The 23413-nt window shown below is 42.1% G+C and overlaps 1 protein-coding gene across 6 annotated transcripts in view; it reads left to right on the top strand.

Annotated features, from left to right (window-relative positions):
• Positions 1–3864: 3864 nt before the first annotated feature.
• The window catches only part of MYLK (myosin light chain kinase), a 222486-nt gene continuing 202937 nt past the window's right edge, over positions 3865–23413 (top strand). For 2 of the 6 annotated variants that reach the window (XM_049803942.1, XM_049803933.1), the window contains exon 1: positions 4335–4569. In XM_049803942.1, coding sequence (XP_049659899.1) covers positions 4407–4569 — 163 coding nt within the window. In that variant the 5' untranslated portion in view covers positions 4335–4406. Of the gene's footprint in view, positions 3992–4087; positions 4099–4151; positions 4240–4334; positions 4570–13965; positions 18580–23413 lie in introns of those variants that run through there. The other 4 variants (XM_049803960.1, XM_049803987.1, XM_049803977.1 and 1 more) reach the window with 4 other exon arrangements.

Raw genomic sequence — 23413 nt, 5'->3', positions numbered from 1 at the left:
ATGTAGGACGATATTATAGTGGCTTACTTTTAGAAGATTACCTTTTGATCTCAAGAGGCTTGAAACTGCATTGCTTTTTAAAATGAGTGCTTACATTCTGCAAAAACAGGCACTCACATGCCAGAAAGAGAAAAGAAAGAATTAGCTCTGGGAAATGGATGAATGTGTTCTTTCCCAACAAAGTTACTTCCTAAGCATCTGATTCTACCAGTTTCCCTGCTTAATAAGGGATCGTATCAAGAACAAGCCCTATACTCGAGCAATTTCTGGAGCAGAAGTTTAAGTGAGAAGGGAGCACGCATAAAAGTGCAATTGTGTTTAGGCACCTTCTGAACTTTATCCTGAAAGGAGCCTAGAAGATTTTACAGAAAGATTGCAACTGAGAGAATGAAACAGGAAGAAAGCACAAGGCAAAAGGAGAGGTTATCTTTACTCCTTTTATGCAGCTCTGCTCCTTGTACTCCTAATCACCTGATAATCATCTGAACCCTATAGTTCAGCTTCAGTAACTCACTTTTCCAAACACTTCAGCTGGGCAACTTCATCCTTCATTTGTTTCCTGTGCCTTGCCCTACAGAAGCTATATAAGCTCTCTGAGGGTTTTGCTGGTTACAGTCCGTGGCTTGTAAGCTACAAAAATCTAAATGTAGGTCAAGATGAGTTGAAATCTTTTAAACGCAGCCAGCCACTGTTTCCTAAACATGTCCCCGGAGCAGCTGTGTGAAGGATGTTTACAATTAAAAAAACCCTCAAGCAGCCAGTTAAGAATGCACAGGATTATTCTAGCCAGCAGCATTCATTAAATGCCATATCTGAACATTCATTATCTTGAGCTTATTCTGATTTAGGATCAGCATCTAAAGAAGTGGTACTATGGACTTCCAGAATCTTAGAGGGCTCTTAGGACAAAGGCCCAACTAGAAGATAAATGGTCCTCGCAAGGACTCTGGGGAGAAACTGTGACTGGACGCAAAGTGTTATGTCATACTGGCTTCTACTAGGATGGGAGATCCCTCACCTCCCCCCCCCCCCCTCCCCGCTTCTTGATCTGACTTGTGTAACCAAAAAAAAAAAAAAACAGGAAAAAAAAAAGAGAGAGAAATATGTGAGCTCTGCTAAGAATGAGTCAATCCCTTGAAACCCAGCAGGGGCACCGTCTGCTCTCCTTATGGAGCTCAGTGGCTTTCATCCCAATTCAAGTGTCTCCTACTCCTCCCTCTCAGCTGAAGGCAGATGTGGGTTCACTGGCAACACTGGGCTGTGTTCTTTGTGAGTGTTTAAGGCCTGAGCAATCATTTTAAATTGAAAGCAGAGACGGTGATGCTATTACAAGATTGTCTAGAGCAGCAATTCCCAAATGGTAAGACATGAGAACATTTACAAGAAAGGAGTTTCATGAAGTCTAGGCTAGAAATCAGCAAAGAAAAGCATAAACATGATGCAGAGCAGCATCTTCTTGGAATGAACACTTTAAAATGTTGAGAAGAAAACTCTTTCCCAGAAGGTGTTGCCAGTGCAGACTTTGGTCAGCTGTGGCATGGAGAAGGTCAAAGCAAGCTCGTGCCAGGCTCTGTGTGGTTACGTTAGGGTTTCATATTCTTTCTGTGTTCTAATGCCAAAAACCCCATTTATCTGTAGATAGAAAATGTTGATATAACAAGCATCTTTCTGTTAACAGCTCATGCGTCAGTGGGTATGTAGCTGTTGGATTCCGTGTGCGCGCACTGCCCTTTGAAATCAGCTATAGACAGAGAGTCATGCACTTCAGCAGAGATTAGGGATGTATGTCCATTTGTTTTGAACTAAGGGGAAACACATCTGTACAGTCCAGAATATGCCACCACCACGCACTGAGAAGGAAAAAGCTTAGGAGTAGCAGCCTGGCTACATGTAAGTAGCATAGTATGTATGTACAGTTGAATGCTAATGCTATGAAGGGTGTTATCTGGCACCAGACTACCTGTGAAGTAAACTGGCTAATAGCTGTCTTTAAAATTTATTTGTACCAACTCATAAGTGTACTTTACAGATATTCTTAAAATTTCCTTGAAGCTTCATTGTGACTTCACAGAAAAGAAAACCTGAAGATGGAGTTTCAACAGAGCCAGTGAGAATTGAGGTATTCAGAACCTTTGAAAATAAAGTCACTTTTCTTTAGGTCTCCCATTTCAGTGATTCAGGTTTAAGGGGAAAAAAAAAAAAAAAAAAAAAAAAGTCTCTATTTAACTTTTTTCAAAGCTCCAGAGCCTTTGAAACAGGAAAAGCATCTTGTGCTCCTAACAGATAGTCTATCTAAGGGAATTAGGAGTGAGAAAAGCATCACTGCCAGCAGACAGCTTCTTCTTGAAAAGGCAGCAGCAATTCCAACTAGTTCACTCAAGTTTGTACCACATTTGGAAGAGAAAGAGTCAAAAGGGATGGCTACAACTTTGCATGGACTTATTATACTGGTAACTGCTCTCATCCTTTGCAGAGGCTTGTGCTCAGTAAGACAAACCATGTACCAGGAAAAGGCAGCATCTTGCACTGCCTCCTTGTACAGCCTACTTGGGTTGTAGGACACATCGTCCATCAATGGCTGAAAAATTCACCTCAGAATTGAAATGAAAAACATTGAGGTCTCTGCAAAGTCCTGATATTGCTGCAGCAAAGTGCAGCTTTGCTGTGACTTGCTTATCTTGGCCACGTTTTTCTGAGTTGACTGCTGTTGAGCAGAAACAGAGTGAGGGGAGAAAAAGAATTAGAGCCTGGACTGTGGTTTGCTCCATCACCCCTAGAGGTATTTTAGAGCCTGGCGAGGAGGCAAGTTCTCTGCAGCTTGTTCTTTCCCTTTTCTGTAGCAGTTCAGAACCACTTTTTAAGATACCTAGCAGTAATCTGATTGCAACACAGAAGAATGAAAGATGACAGAAAGGAAAGGCTTTAATCCATAGAACCTGGGCTTTGGTGTGTCTATCCCCATGTGTGTTTATGATCTGGCTATAAATCTATTTCAGATAAAAAGTCAGTTGTTTGGGTTTTTTTTTTAAACGTGTAAATAAAAGCTTTTAAAAGTACTAGAGTAAAAAGGCTTTAGGTTTGCAATGTACCTGGATTTCCCCACCCCTCCCCTTCAGGATCTCTAGTTCCACATTATAAAACAGCAGTTCTAATGTGTCAGTATTGAAGAGGATTCAGTTTGTCCCCATTTCTCATTTGCTCTTTCTCCTACACTACTTTAGCACTTAACACAATTAACTGTAAATGGTTTATTAAAGTAAATCCCCTGCTCCAGATTTGGATGTCCCTAGGCAGATGTGCCAGTACACTAGCCCTAGCCAGGCTCTGGGGGTGGGCGGGGGGGAGGCCGAGGGCAGCCCTGAGTCCCCTGGGTGCCTGAGAGAGTGCCCCATTGCTGGGATCGGGGTAGCGGGTGGCAGGGCTGCAGCTCCAGACAGACCCCTACCCTCTCCATACATACTCATACGCATACCCCTGTACACACCCCCCTTAGGCATCCTACCCAAGTCCCATACAGACCCTCGCATACGTCCTCTATGCGCTTCCCCTATATGCAAGCTCGCCCCAGAAAACACCTATGCATCCGATCGTACGTATTTCACGCGCGTCCCACGCAAGCCCATAAACGCCCCCCTCTAAGCTTCCCCATACGCGCACTGCCTACACCCCCCATATGCACCTCATACAGCCCCCACAACCCTATACGCTCTCCTGTGCGCGTCTCAGAGCACCCGTATGCCCCCCTATACGCTCCTGATACGCTCCCCCATACGGGACCCCATACCTAGTCGCCCCACCTGTGCGAGCCGCACTCAACAGGGGCGGGGCTGGGGTGTGCCCGGGGTGGGGCGACCCCTCCCCACCGCCGCCCGCAGTGGCGGCCCCGGGGCTCCCCCCAGCCCCGCGGCCGCTGCCTAATAAGGCTCCGAGGCGGCCGCCAGCCCGCGCTGGCGGGGCAGGGAAGGAGTTAAAGGGAGCCGCGCCGACCGCAGTGAGTATCGCCGCCGGGCACCGCTTCCCCCCGCGGGCTCCGCGCTTTCCCCCGCTCCCCGAGTGCCTGGGGCAGGCGGCTGCGAGCCGAGCCGAGCCGAGCGGCAGGTGGGCTGGGGCTGGGGCCGGGGCCGGGGCCGGAGGCGCCGGTGCGGGTCTGGGCTGGGGGAGCTCGGCGGCGGGGCGGCTCCGGCAGCGCTCCCCGGAGCGGCGAGGCTTTCCGTGCCGGCTGCGCTCCGGGTCGCGGAGGTAAGCCCGGGGGCGGGCACGGGTAGGGGGGTACCGGGGCATCCTCCGGCGGGGGAGGTGGAGTAGGCGGAGGAGGAGGAGGAGGAGGAGGAGGGAAACCTGCCTCTGCGGAGGGACGAGGCAGCCGCGCTGCAGCGGGGCAGCCCAGCGGTGCGGGCTGCGGGCACATGCCGGGCTTGGAGCAGCGGAGCCGCGGGTTTCCTGCGGGTGCCTCGACCCAGCTCCCGTCCCTGCCCCTGGAAAAGCGTCAGCTGGGCTCCTGTAGGGAGAGGTGCTCACCGACGGCTCCCCTCCCAGGGTGCGTTAATCCGAGAGCAGGCAAACCTGGTAGTAAGTACTTGTCATCTTTTATGTGTGATTTGTTGTAGTTTTATTGTTCTCTGTTGGCAGGTAGCAAAGGATTGCTAAGAACAAGCATTTATAGGCTAGGCTGTAATGATCATCTCTTTGGCTCTCCCTTGGACTTCTGAGCCTTTCAAATGTAAGGGTGCATGTGTGGAGGCACATGCAGAAATGTTCCTTCACTGCGCATCTACGTCTTTTATGTTTCAGACAAATGTATGTGGGTTTTTTCTTTTCTTTTCTTTTCTTTTCTTTTCTTTTTTTTTAACTTCTGCTGTTCTCAGAGTAATTTGTACCACGTTGCACAACACACTTAGGGTCTCAGAGAAGGATAAATCCTGGTGACACCATTTAAACATACTGCATAAGGATGGGGGAAGATGAATGCTTAAAATCATTAACTGGGGTGGGGGAAGGAGGAGGTGAAATCGCTTCTCTGCATGCTGCCTTCACGCTACAGAGCAATATGCTTTTTGGGATTCTTTGCCATTTAATCCTCTTTCCTGTATGTGCACATCTGGGCTCTGGCCTGGCACCGCTCCCTGCACTCAGACTGGAAGGGAGTGGCATGGCAGACTAGCAGGGGCTGGAGACCAGGGATGAAAAGACAGAATCCTTTCCTTCTCCTACAGCTTAAAAATACTTTTCAGCCCCAGCCTTGTCTTCTGCAGAGTAAATCCATAGGAATACTTCTCCCAGAGCCAGGAAGTAGACTCAAAAGTGTGTTGAAGCCTAGATTATGCTCTCTACAAAGGGAATGGCTGAGAGGATGAGTGCAAATACCTGGTTCCACATACCTTACTTCTGAGGGTTTCCAAGCATTGAACCCTGTGGAGGGTAAGCATGGAGTTATACGACATGTGGAAGGTGTGTTCCCCACTGAGACCCTCCAAAATTATACCACCTCTTAGTGGAGTGCTGGAAATACCATTTCTGTCAGTGAAGCTGTAAGGGAAGGAGTAATTCCTCTCACATTTTCAATCCCAAACAGAATAACTATCTCCCTCCCCCTACTTCCTGCACACATGTCTTTATTTTTTTTCCTAATGACTTGCATTATTATTTGCCAAATATGGTATGTGTCTTCCTGTGTGACTTTATATTTGCTGAAATGTTCCTGGAACTAGCTCTAAGAGTGCATTTTAGGAGCCTTCTGTTTTTAAACCAGAATTATATTTACTAATAACTGTCAAATGGCATGAATAGTTAATTTTCATCCGGCATGTATCCACAGCATTTTGGTTCCTCAGTTGATACTACCCTTCTGCAGCTAGTCGCTTTGCGCACTGTAGTTTGTAACGTAGTGCTCAACGTAACACATTTTCATAATATACCTATGTGACGCTTATCCTTAGCATTTTGCATTCTAACCCTACAGGACAAGTGTTTTAACTCCAGCAGTAACTGGAGTGACTTTGTTAGTCATAGTAGGAGAATGTTTCTCACGAGGGGACCAGCCACTAGAAGGACAGGCAACATGTCCTGTGCTAGTAATGGTATTTAACCTTTTAAGAGAGACATGAGCAGAAAGAAAATGCCTGGTTTAATACACATCACAGCTAGGATTTTATATAAATGTGGGAGGCTTACACTAGTTAATATCACTGACCCAGTTTTTATTGGTCTTGTAGAGAAATCTTAAAAAGTCTGCTGCAAAGGAAGTTAGAAATCTGATCCTTTGCTGTTGCAAGCATCTCTCCATAGCTTCAGTTGCCTTGCTACATGGTGCAAAGGAGGATGAAGGAAATAAAGTGAAGTTCTGTTAGTTTGCCTGTATAATGTTGAAAGGGAATTTATAAAGTCTGAAATAAGCAGTGATTACACATTGTCATTGGCTTAAGTTAAATGTAAGAGGTGCATGATTTTTCACCAGTTTTTGGTCTGTTTTGTGTTCTCCCTGACTCCTCCTTTAAGATCATTAGGACTTCCTCTGGGCGATGATCCTATTTTTACAGTCAATCAAAATCCATACCAATACCCTTATGCAGGCCAAATACGCTGTATTAGAAAGACTATAAACCAACAGCTACAAATTACTTTCAGAGCCCTCCTAAAACAAAATGCAGATGTAAATAGAGTTCAGAACTGCTCCAAATGCTGTGTGTTAAAGTTGTGGATGTCTAAATTGGGAAAGTGTGCTCAGAAGCTCTGAGAGCCATGTAGGGAGATGGCTGACATTTCTGGTTAGACTCTGGAGAACTGGGAGCCACAGTCTGTGGTTGTTGGACTCTTTTAGGTAGTTTGGGTTCAGGCCTGAGCATGGGCTGGAAGGGATCCTGGACTGTTTCATCCTTTTTTTGCAGAAAGACTCATCTCCTCTCCTTCATAAGCTTGTCAAGTTCATACTAAAACATGCTGCAGTTGTTTGCTTTTGCTATGTTTAGAGCTGTACTCAATAGTCTTTCCAAACTTTATTCCACAGGTATGAGTTAGGAGGTAACAAAGGTAATTATTTTTTTCCCCCTCCTTGGCTGGTTAATACCCTCTTCTCTCTTTGATGCTAAATTATTCACTTTTAACCTCCCATTGGAAAGTAGGATGTCCTTTCTCTCATTGCTCTAGAAACATGTTGCTACACCTGTTGCAATGGACTTAACTTTTTCTGAGCCTGAATGACAACAGTGGCATCCACTGTTGCAGACAGGATCTTAGCAAGCCTTGTACAGCTGCCTTCATCCACTTCACTGATGGAAATGCTTCCATGATGTACATTAGGATTACATATGCTGCTTGGATTTCAGCACTGCATGCAGAGAAGATATGATTAATCTGTAGTGCTGAAAAGGATTCACTAGTGAAGCCAGATGATCCAGGTAGGATGGACTCTGGAGGGTTTGTGTGTGTGTGTGTCCTTTTAATTTATCACAGCTTTAAATATTATCTATGTTGTCTGTGATTACAGTGTGGGTTTTGCTAAAATCTAGGTCTTTCCTGAGCAACTGTAAAGGGTCTGTTGAATGTGCTACAACAAGGTCTGTCTCTAATGATGTCTTCATTAAGCCTCTCTACAAACAGATGAGTATACTAATTGCCAGACTAACATCATTTGGCTCTGTGAACAAGCTACTGAATGTTAACTTATGAATGGAAACTTAAAAGGATCATTTGCAACCTGCTACATGAAAGAAATACCAAAATGAAATGAAAATACATTTGTACCTCTGTTGTTGTTGCTGTTGCTATTAAAGCTGATATAGAATTCCAGTTTAATTTTCCTGGGAATCTTGACTAATTTCATAAACTTTTTTTTTGCCTCTGAAGTTTCAGCAGCTGCTCCCTATATAAAAGCTAGAAATAACTGGTTCTCCTTCAGTAGGAATGAAAGAAGAATTGAGCTCTATAGAAATGAGGAGATTAGAGCTCCATGAGGCATATACCCATTTAATGCTGCTGGAAACCAAACCCGCTCGAATAATCTTAACTCTCACTTCTGGTGAGCAGAAATTCTAGGGGAAAAAAAAATTCCCTTAGTGACTTATTAACAAAGGCTTTTCAGGTTTACTGGGATTTATCATGTGAGCCTAATCTACCTTTTGTTCATCCAGTTGGCAGGCTTTAAGATTTAAAGGGGTCTGCAGAAACTCCTCCCCCAAACTCCTTATTTAATTAAAGAGGCTGGGTGCATTGTTTACCTTTGAGTCTTCCATTTATGTGGGAACAATGAGTTGGGGTTAACATATTGTAAAATATTTGTGAATGATGCATTATAAGCAGAGAGAGGGGAAGGAAACAGGAACTCTGGCTATACCTTCAAATTTACACTGACCTATGTGGGTTCACTCAGAATGTCTGGAAGTGAGGCCACTCCTACATAAATACTGAAGTATAATTACAGGTGTGTAACTCTACAACAAATTTTTTTGCCTCTGTAGGTGATTAAAGAGCCTGGATGTGAGTCAGTCTTCACTTGCTTCTATGAGAGCTCTCCAGAGTCATCAGATGTGCAGATCAGGCCTCGCACGTACCAGTATTTCATATATTTTGCTTTGGTAGTTCAGCAAACACAGACTGGTAGCTGTAGCGCTCTCTCTGGTTCCCCAGTTTCTTCTCCTCCCCCACTCCATTCATGGCTGTAGCTGTGAGCATCAAGTTGCAGATAAAATGACTTCTGAGAGAGCAATGGGATGCAGCTCTTGCCAAAGGCAATTAAGTTCTTAGGATTACAGTGTGCTTTACAAAGTGTGTTCTTGCTGAATCCCTTTCCTCTTCTGCTTGCTGGCACAAAGCAGTTTCTTGGCACTTACCTTTGTTGTAACAAGTCTGAGCATTGCTAAACTTCACTACAGTATGTCAGCTCTCTAAATAAGTCTAGCAAGCTGCAGTGTCTTATGTTTTGAGGACAGTCTTGCTGGTGATTCTTAAGTAAGAGTCAGCTTGACCTCATCACCCCTGCTGTAATTGGATTAAATTCACTCACTTGCTAAAATCATGGCCAGCTGATGGTGTATTAATTATTCAGACTGAAGTGTTGTTTTGTATGCACAGGATTCTTGGTGTCAAAGGCATTTTGGGGGCTTGTCATGAAGCTGATGTGCCATAGGATACAGAATTGTGACTGAGGGACGTTTTCAGTTATTTTCTTCATCAAGAAAGTATTAAAACAGACCATACATTCTGTTTGAAAGTAGGAGATATAACCTGTGGGAGATGTAAAAGATGCCTTAGTTGCCAGTCATGGGCATCACATGCTGTTTCTTCTTGTGAAATATGATAAATTGCAAAGAGTCCACAGGTAGTCTGAAGCTGCAAACCTCCTGGCTGAGGAAAGTGAGTGATGGCATGTGCTGTTTTACACACAGACTGCAGGTTTTTTTCCAATTGTTGCACAGTAGGTTAAGACCATTGCTCTGAGTTGTCTTTTTACTGCTGCTTCTGTTATTCTTCAGCTGTCTTGTAATCTGGGGTGTTTGTAGAGTGATGGGATGATACCTGAACAGAAAGATGTGCCCAAAACGATACCAGAACTGTGTAGTGAAGGATAAACTGCCTGCAAAGCCTGTAGTTTCATCTCAAACCTTTTTATATCCTGTCTAAACGAGTGTAATCAGCTTTCAGTGAGAAATGCTGCTAAGTAGCAAAAATCACTATTCTGATTGTTAACATCATCAAAGTATTAAAGGATGAGTGGGTAACGGGGAGTCCAAGGACTGAGTTGCAAATACTCTTACAAAGAGGAGCAGGATTTGGGTGGCTGGAGAGAGACACAGTGGTACTTGGACTGCCATAGACACTCTGAGATGTTCCAAATAATGAGACGATCCCTGTTCTGTGAGTTAGCTGTTCTTATCTGCCTGGAAGTATTGCAGGTTTCCTGTTTGCTTCTAAGGCCTGTAAGAGTTGTTTTGCAGGCAGCAGGACTCAAAGGACCTACAGCTACCAGCAATTAGATCTGATCCGGACATTGTTGCATTTGATTTCAAGGTGATGTTGTTTTCTTAAGTGCTATAAACTGATTAATACTCATGGCGCAAAACAATAGGTAAACAAGGTGAGACTCGGATGTGAGATTTTTCTGTATCTACTAAGTGATAGTCACAATTTCATTTACTGTGTAAATATGCAGTGCAAATAGTAAGGATACCTGTTTTAGTACCCCATTACAAAATGTACGTAGTTGTGGAATCATACTTCCTGCAGTGTTAACTCTTACGAATGAACTTGTCTCTTAACAGAATAAATATATCATTCCATTAATTCCTTATAATGATGCAAGCAGTTTGTTAAATACTGAAGTAAAGGCTTTTATCATTCTCATCTTTTATTTTATGTCAAGTATTTGGAATGACTGTAATTAAAAAAAAAAAAAAAAAGAAATCGCTGACCATCTCCTGAACAAGGAAGTATTAACAATCTGACTGGGTAAAGAAAAAGTGTGAGGGCATGTTCTGTAAGAAGTACTCACAAAGTCTAGGTCAGGGAACCACTGTCTGTATGGTCTTACACTGTTGATTATATCAAAAGGAAAGTCACAAAACAGAAGCAATAAGCAGACGGTGTTTAAAATACACAGGAAAAATAAATTTGTCAAAAATAGCCTGCTTTACTCAGGTTATTTACCTTTGATCTTTTATGATCATAAGCTTTCCTTTCCTTTGGTGAAAGAAGGGGAAGGTATTAAGTCAACGCTTCATGTCTGAAAGAGTTACTAGCTCTCCACATCACTAGTTCAAGTCTAGCCTAGTTTTGGAGGCGAGAAACCTTTTCTGTTTTGTGCAGCATAAGTTTACTCCAGTGCTGTTGCGGGTTAGATGGGTGGGTTCTGCCTGTATGCATGCTGCCGCTGTTTGAATGCTGACATTCTGGCTGTGGTGGCCTCGGGGGCTGTATCTCAGGCAGAGCCTGTGAGACCATCACAGAGGGAGCCCTGGCTTTGAAATGTAACAGCTGGTGTATGGGTGTCTCACCCCCAACATCAGAGCAGTGCAATTCCTCTGACCTCAACAGAGTTGCAGCATTCATGGTTTTCAGTAATGTGGGAGCAAAACTGGGCCTATATTCTTTTAACTGGTCTATTTAGCAGCTCTTTTCCATATGCAGTCTCCATGCCAGTGATGGGAGCTTCCTGGAACTGACAGGAGGCACAAAAGACCCTCTTCTCTAAATCACTGGACCTTAAGAATATTGAAAGGATGTTACAACAAGCCTCATAATACACCATTGTCAGTCTCTCTCTGAAGATGCCTGCAGTGGTATCATACCTCTATGCTTTCCAGAGGGGGTGTGGTGACCCCACATGGAAGAAAATAGAGTAATGGTTTGGGTGGCTGTGAGGAATTTTATGGTACTACTTCCCCTGGCTGTAATTTGAAACCAGCTGGAGGTATTTAGTGCTGACTGAACTCCTATCAGTAAGAGGCAAGTAAATATCTGAGCATGTATCATGCAGATTTTTTTTAAGAAGAAGTCCTGGCTTGTGTGTCTGCATGGCTGGGTGCATCTTTCTCACAGACAGGGGAGTGGTGAAAGAAGGTTTGTTTCATTTTCTTCTTCATTTCCCTTTCTTCTTCCTCTTATTTTCCTGTCGCTCCACAGTACAGCGGTTTTTCATATTGCTGTGAAAATGTCCGTGCCTGTGAGTGAAGTGAACACATTTGAATGGAAGAGGCTGCTGGTTTTTGAAGTCTGAACTTCAGCATTCCCAGGGGAGTGACAGTTTGCATTCTGCACTTCCTTCAGCTCCGCTCAGGGATGTGCCTTAATGGTGCATAGTACTCTTGCAGGAGAGGTTGTGGCAAGCTACCTCTGTGGTGTTGGCGAAACAGGCTTGAGTCAGAGAATTCTTTTTTTTTAAAAATTATTATTTTCTTGGCAGTCAATACAAACTTCGCGTCACTGATTTGGATACTGAGGAACAAGACCACCACAAACAATTATGAAGTTGCTTACATAAATATTTATTCAGCCCTTCCCTCGAGTCCCTGCTGGCTGCACACTCACTGCAGGTTACAGAACTGCAGCAGCACTGAGGCAGGCGGTCCCTTGGGGGTGTCCCTGCCCCCTTTGCCATGGACAACCCCACAGAGTGTCTCCAGCCCTCTGCGGCCGCCATTTTATTTCCCTAACCCCTTGTATCCAGGCGCTTCTCTGGCTGACGGAGGTTTTGGCGTGATGGTCAGGCTCTGGCGTGTGGTGGTTTTCCCCTCTGGGGCCCCCTCAGTGCCAGAGCCGGTGGGAACCGGCCGGGACTGGCTCAGGGCAGCTCACGGCCTCCTCACAGGCCGCCCCACTGTCCAACCTGTCACTCACACCAGTTACAATGTCGTTATGTAAGAGATGTGAATAAAGGCATGGCGGTGAGTATCCATAAGGGAATCCCCTCACACTGAGGGGCAGGTGAGGCGGGAGCTGTGCTGTGTCCTGCAGACATGGCTGGCCTGAATGCCTACCAGGCAGGCTCAAAAGCACTCGCTCCATTTTGCCTCAGCCCTGACCTGTGGGACCAAAGCTTTATTGGAATTGATGGGGAATTTTGTTCAAGTTACCTGCTTAAGTCAGCCTGAACATAGATAGGTACTGGGCTACTTACTGATCAATTAAGCACATCTCCTGCAGAGTAAATGTCAGTGTGGCTGTTTTATACCGGTCGTCTTCAAATGCTTCTAAACTTAGTCAGCAGAAGTATTGCTCCTTCATTTTATGTGAAATTGTGCCATTATCTAGTTCATCTCAGATGACTAAAAGTATTTAGTTCTCATTCAATCTATTTAGCTCTTATCTGATATGAATCTTGAAGTTATATTCCTTCTCCAAGGTATTTCCAAGCTATAGCTGTGGTTGTTAATGTATGGAGACCAAATTGATAGTCCTGGTTAGCTTGAAGAGAAGTGGGGGCTCAGTTCCTGACAGGACCACAGTGATATCCAGAAAATGAGGTTGCAAAAGTTAATGACTTGCATGGCATCTCAACAGCAAGGACAAAGTCAGAGATGTTCAAATTATTTTCCAGGAAAAATAGTGTGGACCTTACTCCTTCTTCCACATGCGTGACCTTGACCTTAGACTTTATGTAGTATGCTCTAACTGCAAACTCTTTACTACTTTATCCTTTTTGCTTTTTCTGAGATGGTAAAAGTAAACATGAATGTGTAAATACATTTTAGTACTTGATGTTATATTTGGGGAGGGGGGTATTGTACTTTGCTTGACAGCTAAGGTAACTTGCTTTGAACTTGCTGTGATTGTTCATCAGTGCATGAGCACTGTGCAGGATTCTGTACGTGACAGGTACCCATATATTACATTAGCAATGTATCATTATTGATATTGGTGTAGGGAACTGTAGTAACATAGCCTACTTCTCACCAAATTAAGGAGGAGAAACACATGGTGTTTCATGTCTGTTCATGCCTGTTACGTATTCTGTGGTGAATGGAATTCACTACATATAGCTTTCCAGTACTAGTTCCTTTCTAGCTGGTTTTATTACAAGTGTAAGGTTTTGAGACAGACTGTCAAGAGCAGGTGTAAGAGTTAACTTTGTTAAACCTTGTTAATTTTTGATCTGTGTAGCATAGAATTTTTCTCCCCAAGAACCAAACCAAAAATATTTTCTTTTAAAAGTGTGACAGCTACAAGATAATGAACTAAATTGAACCTCAAACCAAAGATTTTATTTTCTTCAAGACACACTTGCTGTAATTGCACTTCTTGTGAGGTATTTTTTTTTTCTTCTGGCCAAGCTTATATTTCACTTCCAAGACAGGAAATACAGCTTTGCTGATTACATTTTTTTGAGATATAAATAAATTACTGTCTTCAAAACTGGTGTTCATTTGAAAAATGCTTCTGAAATGAAACTTTGTGATAAATTAAAAATTAAATTAAAATGTTGGTTTACCTGGGTTGGTAAAATAATTACTTATGGATTTCTGTACTGTGTGTACAGATGTAAAAGGTGCTTTCAGGGTGAAGGGTGTTAAAAGAAAAGCTCTGGCACCTGTAACTCATCTAATTTGCTTTATTTCCTATTCCTTGCTGTTCATATCTGTCCCTGTCCCACTCCCATAACTGCCATGATAGGTAATGAATACGTTTGCTTTCTATCAGCTTGCTCCTCTGCTGGGGTTAGAGTACAGATAAAAATAACAAAATTAATCCAGAAGCTGCACAGGAGGAAGAATACTAGCCATGTGTATATTTTATTTTATTGCATTGCTTATGGATGATTGTCATTAGATACTAAGAGACTGTGTTCAGTATGTTGGCAGAAAGCAGATTTCTAAAATAATATTCCTGTATTAAACCATGCGATGAATTCTAGTCTGGTTGTCACAGTGGCAGGAGGTACTTTTCTAAACCAATGAATCTTGGTCATTGCTTATCCTCAGGGAGTGGTGTGATATGTGGGGATGCTGAGTCTACCTAAAAAATGAATAATATTAAAACTGCCTCAGCGTTCTAGTTATCCCAGCATTGTGTCGGACAAGCTGATAGAAGATTCTTCAACAACCATTTTTTTGAGACCCACTTCTCTCCCTACCTCTCCAGTTTCCACAGGTCTTGTGTTAAGAATATTGGAGGATACATACCCATTTAGTCCTCTGAGTGTCCATTTATGGACCTTTTTTCCAGGAGTTTTTTAATCCCTTTTTGAACCCATGGACATCCTTTTCCCTCACAGCCTCATGTGACAGCACATTCCAGAAGCTTGTAATTTTCTATTTAAATGGGTTTATTGCTAGTTTCAGTGAGTACCGTCTTGTTCTAGTGTTGTAGGATTTGGCAAATAACAGTTCTGCATTCAGCATCTCATGGTTGGGGGTTTTTTTTGTTATACCTGGTCATATCCACCCTCAGCTGCCTTCTCTCCAAACTGAATAGTCCCAGCCTTTTTAGTATCTCCATGTAAAGTATCTGCTCCATTTCCATTTGGTTGCCCTTTTCTGCACCCCTCTAATGTTACCATGTCCTTCTAGGTATGTGGAGAGCAGATCACCATACTCAAAGTTGTGGGAGCGCTCAGGCTGTGTGAAGTGGCAGAAATGTGCTCTCTTTCTGATGATGCCCTGTACTTTGCTGGCTTTTTTGACTGCTGCTGAACACTGAGCCAATGACTTTAGAGAACTATCAAGGATGGCTCCAGCTTCTGGGTAGGAATAGTTAGAGCTGGTATTGCCTTGACGAATTGCTTGAAATTTATCTACTCTAAAGCCTACTTGCCAACTTTTTTCCCAGTCGGATAGTTTTGTCATTGATGAACATGCTGAGTAACACCAGTCCCAACACTGATCCCAGGGATTGCACTGCTGATTCCTCTCCACCTTAACAAGTGTCTGTTAAGCTCTATCCTTTGCGTTCTTATTCTTTCTAATGTGGTCACCCTTACTGTGAATGAAGTTGGACTTGGTAGAGTGTGGTTCCCAGGCTCTCCTACACAGCCCTTCCTGTAGCTGGGAGTTACACAGGCAGCATCTGCGAGTCCTCCAGTACAGAGGCTCTCTGTAAGGCTGGCTTACACACCTTGGTTAGTGGTTCTTCAAATTAATATTTGAGTTTCTTCAGAACTTGTGTGAACATTATTCTGTCCTGGTGACTTATTAACATCTAACTTCCTTGTTTGGTCTAGTATTTCCTGAATTTACTTCAGATCAATCTGGCTCCTCTGCCAGGTTTGCAACAAGGAGTGCAATGGGTGTGGAAATCTCCCCAACGACTTCATCAGTCAAGACTGATGTAAAGAATTCACTGAGCTTCTCTGCTACAGCTTTATCATCCTCATCTGCCCCTTTTACACCTTTATCATCTAGCAGTTTGACCCCTTTCCTAGCTGCCTTCCTGTTGTATTTAAAGAGCTGGTTACTAGCACCATGATCTTTGTTTGCAGCCAACTTTGTGGATTGCCTTTTTGCCCTCTTAATTTCCTACTTACATTTGACTTGCCATGTTTTACAGGCTTCCCCTTACTTAAGCAATCTATTTTCTAAGAGCTGGCCTATGTCCTGCAATACTCGCCTAACTCTCCCTGAGGCTTCTTGCTTTTTAGTGTCCTCTTTCTTACTTGTCACATCCTTATATAGTTCCTTTCTTAAAATTGAATATCTGTACACTGGGTTTGTTTGGTGACCCTTAGTGTCAGTGACATTCTTTGTGTTACCTAACAGGTAGCCTTTATAGCTTTTCTGTTTTGGGTTGTACCCTATACTTAGAAGTCTGTTTTCCACTGAAGAACTGTATATGGATCTAGAATAACAACTGATACTATATTGTCACTTTCTTTTCCTTTTGAGTGTTTCTGAATGGCCTCATATGTTGTTGATATATGGCAGCTGTTAGTATTACAATGCTCTGTGGAAGTCATCTATTGAAATTGAGAGGCGTAAGCTGGGCATGAAGCTGTTCTGGGTACTAATGGAGCTACATATATTACCTTTTGCATACACACAGTATATGTAGTGATGATTAAAACTTTGCACTTACACTTAATCTAGCCCAGGATTTCCTAAAATTCAAAATCCCTGCACTTAAAACATCTGGGAAGAAGATAGCCTTGCTTTTCCAGTTTTGCAGACATGGAGAAAACATGGAGAATATTCTGTGGTTATATGAGAGGTCTCTGTGGACATGTACACAAGAGCTGAAGTATGTTTATATTCATTTTTGTGCAGTTACTGGAAGATTGTTCTTCTTCCATAAAGCATGTGCATGCATTTGAAAGAGCAGTACGGAAGTTTATTCTCTACAGATGCACTTTGAAGGGCTGCTTTTACAGATGCAATCCTGCATTGAAACAAGATATGCAAGCAAGTTATTGTTGATTAATATTGCTTAACTAGTCAAAGCTAATATTAATAAATAACATCTAGGTGGCTGAATAAACCTAGCACTGTGTTATCTTTGGACCGTATCAGTGAAGTCACATATATACTTTTTACTAGGAGCACACAACTGGAATGTTTGGTTTGTTGTGTTTTGTTTTGGTTTTTTTCTGGGCCATATCCAGTCCTCTGCTATAGCAGTCACCTTGCATTCTATAAATAGAAACACCTAAATTTTCAGAGCTTGTCTGTTTGAGCCTTTACTTAACCTTCAAGTGCTGGAGTAATCTTGCTTCAAATGTAGCTATGTGTCTGTGCTTTGCTGTTGAAAGTCTTGGATACAAGCCTACTACATGCCTGCCTGGACCAGAAAGCTGTTGGAAATGTACATGCCGTTTCTGTGTGGTGACTTTGCCGATGAGTTGCAGGAGTTCCCCATTGTATGAGAAGCTAAATAATGAAGTAGAGTTGTATACTTTAAAAGTTACTGCAAAGAAATGAAAGTGAAATTTTCCAGAGCAACTTCTTCACCAAAGCTGACTAGAGTAACATCTGTGGTAAAAACCTGTACCTCATCACTTCGTTGTAATATGTGCAAGTGAAATGATGTTAAGTGAAAGAGTTGCCTGTCATAAAGAGGAACTGGACTTCACAATACAAAAGACTTTTTACAGTCCTGTATCTGACTAATCCATTCTCTTGAGTGATATCTTATCAAATGAAACTTCAGTGGCCGTCAGGATCTTTTGTGATCATTGGCTTCTATGGAGGTATTTAGCTGTGGAATCTTTCTCAGTGCCAGGTTTCAGAAGGATTTTGCTTATTATCTAGATATCATTTTCTACTTTACAGTTAGACTGGTAGGTTTATGTAGCTACTTCAGCCAGACTTCACTTGTCTGATACTTAGGTATTGATAATTTCAACAGCATATTAATTTACATTTTTCTAACTGTAAAATCCATTCATTAATGTGAATTATTTGCAGGAGTTCTACTAGAATGTTTTTCAAATGTGTCATGGTTTAATCCCAGCCAGCAATTAAGCACCACACAGCCGCTTGCTCAGTCCCCCCCCCCCCCCCCCCCCCCCCCCCGAGTTTGAATGGGGGAGAGAATCAGAAGGGTAAAAAGAGAGAACTCATGGGTTGAGATTAAGACAGTTTAATAGGTAAAGCAAAAGCCATGCATGCAAGCAAAGCAAAACAAGGAATTCATTCACCACTTCCCATTGGCAGGCAGGTGTTCAGCCACCTCCAGGAAAGCAGGGCTCCATCATGCCTAATGGTTATTCAGGAAGACAATCACCATCACTCCGAACATCCCCCCCCTTCCTCCTTCTCCCAGCTTTATATGCTGAGCATGACGTCATATGGTCTGGAATATCCCTTGGGTCACTTGGGGTCAGCTATCCTGGCTGTGTCCCCTCCCAGCTTCTTGTGCACCCCCAGTCTACTTGCTGGTGGGGTGGGGTGAGAAGCAGAAAAGGTTTTGACTCTGTGTAAACACTGCTCAGCAGTAACAAAAGCATCTCTATTATCAAAACTGCTCTCAGCACAAATTCAAACCATAGTCCCATACCAGCTACTATGAAGAAAATTAACTCTACCCCAGCCAAAACCAGCACAAAATGGTATGGTCAAATATATAGTTCTTACTACTTTCATCACTAGGTTTCAAAACACTTTACAAAGAAGTATCAGAAGGAAAGGAGTTCAAAAGGACTTCTTTAAGGCCTGAAAAAAGGTAAGCAAGATGAATCTTCTGATGCTATGTCTGAATGCAAAGTTTTCTTATTCTAACTAAAACCAGTTTAGGAATTTACTGTATAAAACTTGTGAGTGAAAATACTTGTTACCTATAATATAGGCTTAATCTAGATTTAGCTTAATGTACTGGAAAAGAACATGCAAACGGAAAAGTGACTTATAAATGCAAGTGTACCCATGAGAATGTTTAGGTATTATCAAGTATTTAAGTTCATACTTTTAAACTGCATGCTTCATATAGAATTTCTAGAGCTCATCGGACAATTATTTTTGGGTGAATTTTTTAGCCCAATTCTCTGAGTCTCTAATGTAAGATTTTGCCCTGTACTTGCATTAACATTAGTTCTCTTAGTTCAACTGGATTAATTAGCTCAAAATTATGTAATTAATTTACTGGCAAGACAAAATATTAATTTCTTCCACAATGAGAGATTCAATGTAAAAACAGTTTGCAGAGGTTAACTCTGACTTATTATCCACAGCTATTCCACCCCATCTGCAGACCAAGAAGATTTTTGGATGCTTATAAACTGCAAATGAAGCTATTACTGGCTACCTTTGGAAGTTTGTAACCTGAAAAATAAATGAGATTAAAAATCACGCTTTAAACTTATTACATATACTTCCTATACCTTGCCCCTTCCAGATGACAAAGTTATTCACTCTTTTCCATCTTCAAATGAGAGAATGTGAACATGCTTTGTAACAGAATCGGTCTACAAAGTTTCCAGGCTTACAGGAGCCAGACTTCTGGAAATTAAAAAATGAACTTACTAGAAAAATAAAAACTTTGAATTGTTTGGCAAATACTGAATCTCAACTTGTGAATACAAAACCTGAGCTTAGGTTCAGTGTCAGGACTTGATACTGTTATGTTGAAGACTTCTGGTTAACTTAAATTCAGAACAAGGGTTGACTGTTCCCTTTTGTATTACAGAGTTACATAGTACAACAATTAACTTTGAGTTGTGTTATGCCAGCTGCTGTGTAAACACTGAGGAAGACCTTGTCACTGCCCCCAAAGAGTTTTGTCCAAGATAATGAACAGCTGCTTACTTTGAGTGCAGTGATTTTTTAAATTTTTTTTTTAATGGAGAGCTGTACTGAGCTGATAAAACTGAATAGTTGTGATTTGTTTCTTTAATCAAGGGAGATTTGCTGTGCTTCTGCTTTTATTCCCTGTTTTTCAGAAATAGATGTCTTTTCATTGGTCTTATAGTAATTTGTGTTGTTAAAATATATCTCCTAGAAAACCACATGTTTTTTCATTTGAGAAAGAAAGATAGAAGACCAAAATTGCATACAACACTTTTTTCATTTTTCTGATGTGTTACCTTTTCTTATGCTTTAGAAAAAAGGAACTTAAATTTAGATTTCTGCAGCTTCAGTTTCCAGCCCCTGGGTTTTGGTATGTCTTTCTCTGAGATAACTTTAGCATCTAGTACTGCTAGTCCCTCTGTGAAAGTACTTCTGCCTTATGTGATTAGAAACCTTGTAACCATCTTAAACTGTAAGTTTTTTGGCTACAATAAACATATATGTATATATTTGTAATTTTTAACTATATTTTTCCCAATTTCCAAATAATTGTCATGCCCCATTTAATTCTCTCCAGACTTTTTCAATGCCCTTCTAAGGGTTTATATGATAACCCTACCAACAAGACAGAAGTCTGTGACTTTTCCTGGCTCATTGCGAGAGGACTTGCATTTGCTTCAGTGAGGCAGTAGACATTTTCCTTTACGTGTGTGTGCGTCAAACTGAGAGGCCTTCCTTGCACTTCTAAGTTCTCTGAAATGGTAGATTTAAACCCAAACACTGGGGGGGGGGGGGGGGGGGAGAATGCTAATGCTGTATGTTTTTTAAAGAAAAAAGGCAAAAAACAAAGGAGAGAAAGAACTAACTACGCCCTGGGGACTGTCCTTGACTGTGTCTTATTACCACAGCTTTATCCTTTCCAGTTCTTAAAGATGCTGTCAGTTATTGAACTCTGATGACCTGATTAATGCATTGGAGGGATGCCTACAGATTGTGGTATTGATATTGTTTCCAGATGTTTTCCTGGCAGGCAGATTGGCAACAAGATGTTGTCTTTGTGGTGATGAGGGGGAATAGTGTGGACTTTTCTTTCTTTTTTTTTTTTTCTTTTTTTTATGGAGCTTGTCTCAGCAAATAAATACCAGTCATTGGGTCAGTCGCTCTGAAAAACAGTAGCCTTGTGGTAAGCTGAATTCTGTAGATTTATTGGAGTCTATAGAGTAATACAGTAAACGGATATGATATCTATATTGCTTGCAGAGACTTAAAAGCCCTATAATACCTGCTCCTCCTTCAGTCAGCAGGGAACTGTCTTTTGAAGATGCATGTATCCTGTGCGTGAGGAATCTATGGGATAATCCCAGACATGTTTCTTGGGGCAAATTCTGAATTAAGTCCTGTGAAATCCAGTGACTTGAGTTCAGTCAATGCAGGAGGCAGCAGCTGTTAGAAACTCTTGAGACACCACTGTTTAGGAATTGTCTTCCTGTATTTTGTGCTTCACCCAGGCAGCACTGATCAATCTCTATATAAGTGTGAAAGGGTTAAACTGAATTGCTGACAGTATCTAGTGGGTCAGAATAAATGACTGAACTGTCCCTTTGTGACAACATTGTAGTGTCCTATCCACTTTTCTGTGCCGCCAAGAAATAGCTTCTTTTTAGTCACACAGTTTTGTTTGCACAATGGCCGCATGTACAGCTGGTTCAATTTAACCCATGAGACTGAAATGGTTTGTGAAGTGGCTTCTCATTTTTATTGTTAAAGCAGAGATTAACTTCTAATCTCCTTTTCCTTACAAGGGGATTTCTTCCATATATCAATATATAAAGCGAAGTCTTGTTGGGCAGAAGAATCAGCTGGGAGACAGGAGTGTCACAGTGCAGATCTTCCTTTGGATCTGAGTTCTTTCACTCCTAGAAAAATGTTTCATATTTCTGAATGGAAGGGAGCAGGACTTGGTGGGAAGTCCATATCCTAATAAACTGAAAATTAGCTTACTTTCTTGGTGGAATTTGCAAGCTGTGCTGTTTCACCATCACTAACTCATTTTAAAACCAGTTCAACTGTGTCTAGATGAGCTGTTCTCTGTGCAAACAGTAGTGTACATACATTTTGTGCATCGTAACTTACAAGGAATGAGATGGAAGATTCCCTGAATTTTTTTCTTTCACCTTCATTGCATTACTGTTTCATACAACATTCACATAAATGCATGATTCTACCTATGGATGTGCTAGGGCACAATTCTCTTCCTTTCTTATCTGTTGATCTCCCTTAATGTCAGAAGAGCTAGAGATGGAATGAGATGATGTGTTTTGCTGACCTCAGGACCCCACATGCCCCCAGTGGCTTGAAAAAAGTGCTTTATTGGAAGGTGGATGCTGTAGCTCTGAACACTTATTGCACATGTTTTAACATATAACCTAGGGACACCATTGTACTGTTGCACTTTTAGCACTAGGAGAGAGGGAGATAATAAACTGCTGTAGGAGTAAAAGCCTTGGCCAGAGTTTCAAACTTTAATAACAGTTTTTGTTGTGAGGAAGCTCTGAAATTGCAGTGGTTCTGAGCCAGGCCATGCTATAAATCTGAGATGTTAGAGACAACTTGTTAGTAATGTGTCTGAGATTTCTTACAGAAAATGTGGTTCTTATTGCAATATGCCTCCTCATTCCAAGAGGACTGGCAGCTGGTTCTACTACTGCTTGTGCCAACAAGGCTGTAACTCTGTTTTTCTCTTAATCATCAAATTAATTTTCTTCTAGACCATGAAATAGAAGCTTCCACTTAGACTCAAGTTTAATGGTGGGTTTAAACTTGCTGCAGCCTCTAGGTTGGTAGTGTGCAGTGTAGTAGGGAAAGGCTCATGGTTTTGGCAAAGCTCCACTGATTTACTTCACTTAAATTCAATTTGTGACCTGTCCTTCATCAGCTTCACCATTGAGTCCTACCTGCTTCTGTCTACAGCCAGGCCAGTTAAAATGCCATAGGAATTTGAAATGATGCATACAAGACACAACAGGAGAAAGCAAGTTCCTTCTGCCCTAGTTCTAAATCAACTAAATCCCTAATACATGATTTGTGTCTTTTGTGTATCTGGCCAAACGTTCCCATGCAGTAATTAATGGCAACTGTCTGGTGAGCAATCTCTAGTGGAAGGATCACTAAAGATTTCTGTGAGACAGCTTTCGAGGAAAACCAGTGTTCCAAATTAATTTCACCACTTCGGTTGTCTTCTGAGGACCCACAGCAGCCTGAAGAATACAGAAGCAACCAAAGTCTTACTCTAGTTTGGATTGCAAAATCTAATCAACATGGAGAGAAAATACATATCAATGTCATTGGCTAGTGTTTTCCATAGGAGAAGAAAGTACTCCAAAACGGGTTCATTGCTATAGATGTTTGAGAAGGGCAGGGAGCATCTTGGCTTAGTCTGCTTAAACCAAGGAAATCTGAAATAGAGATTTATGTTCCCCGCTTAATTCTTAAAGTTGTGGGCAGGGAGGCAGAAAGGGAAGTGTATTCAGTGGTATGAGGCTAAAGGCAAATTGCCCAGATCTGCCCTCAGAAATGTAAGCACAACTTGCAGTAATTTCAGAGGGAACTGCATGAGATGATGAAAGTGTAACGTGGTACACAGAAGTATCCAACACCAGTACTATCCTTGCAGGGGATGAGACCCAATGGTCCAGGGGGGCCTCTCCAGCCTTATTTCCAATAGCTGTGCTATACAGCCTCTTTCATACTCTGATCTTCAAGTGGAATTAAGC

The sequence above is a fragment of the Accipiter gentilis genome, chromosome 1 (genome assembly GCF_929443795.1).
Source record: "Accipiter gentilis chromosome 1, bAccGen1.1, whole genome shotgun sequence".
Taxonomy (NCBI): Eukaryota; Metazoa; Chordata; class Aves; order Accipitriformes; family Accipitridae; genus Astur; species Astur gentilis.
This window is presented reverse-complemented; position numbering and strand designations above follow the sequence as displayed.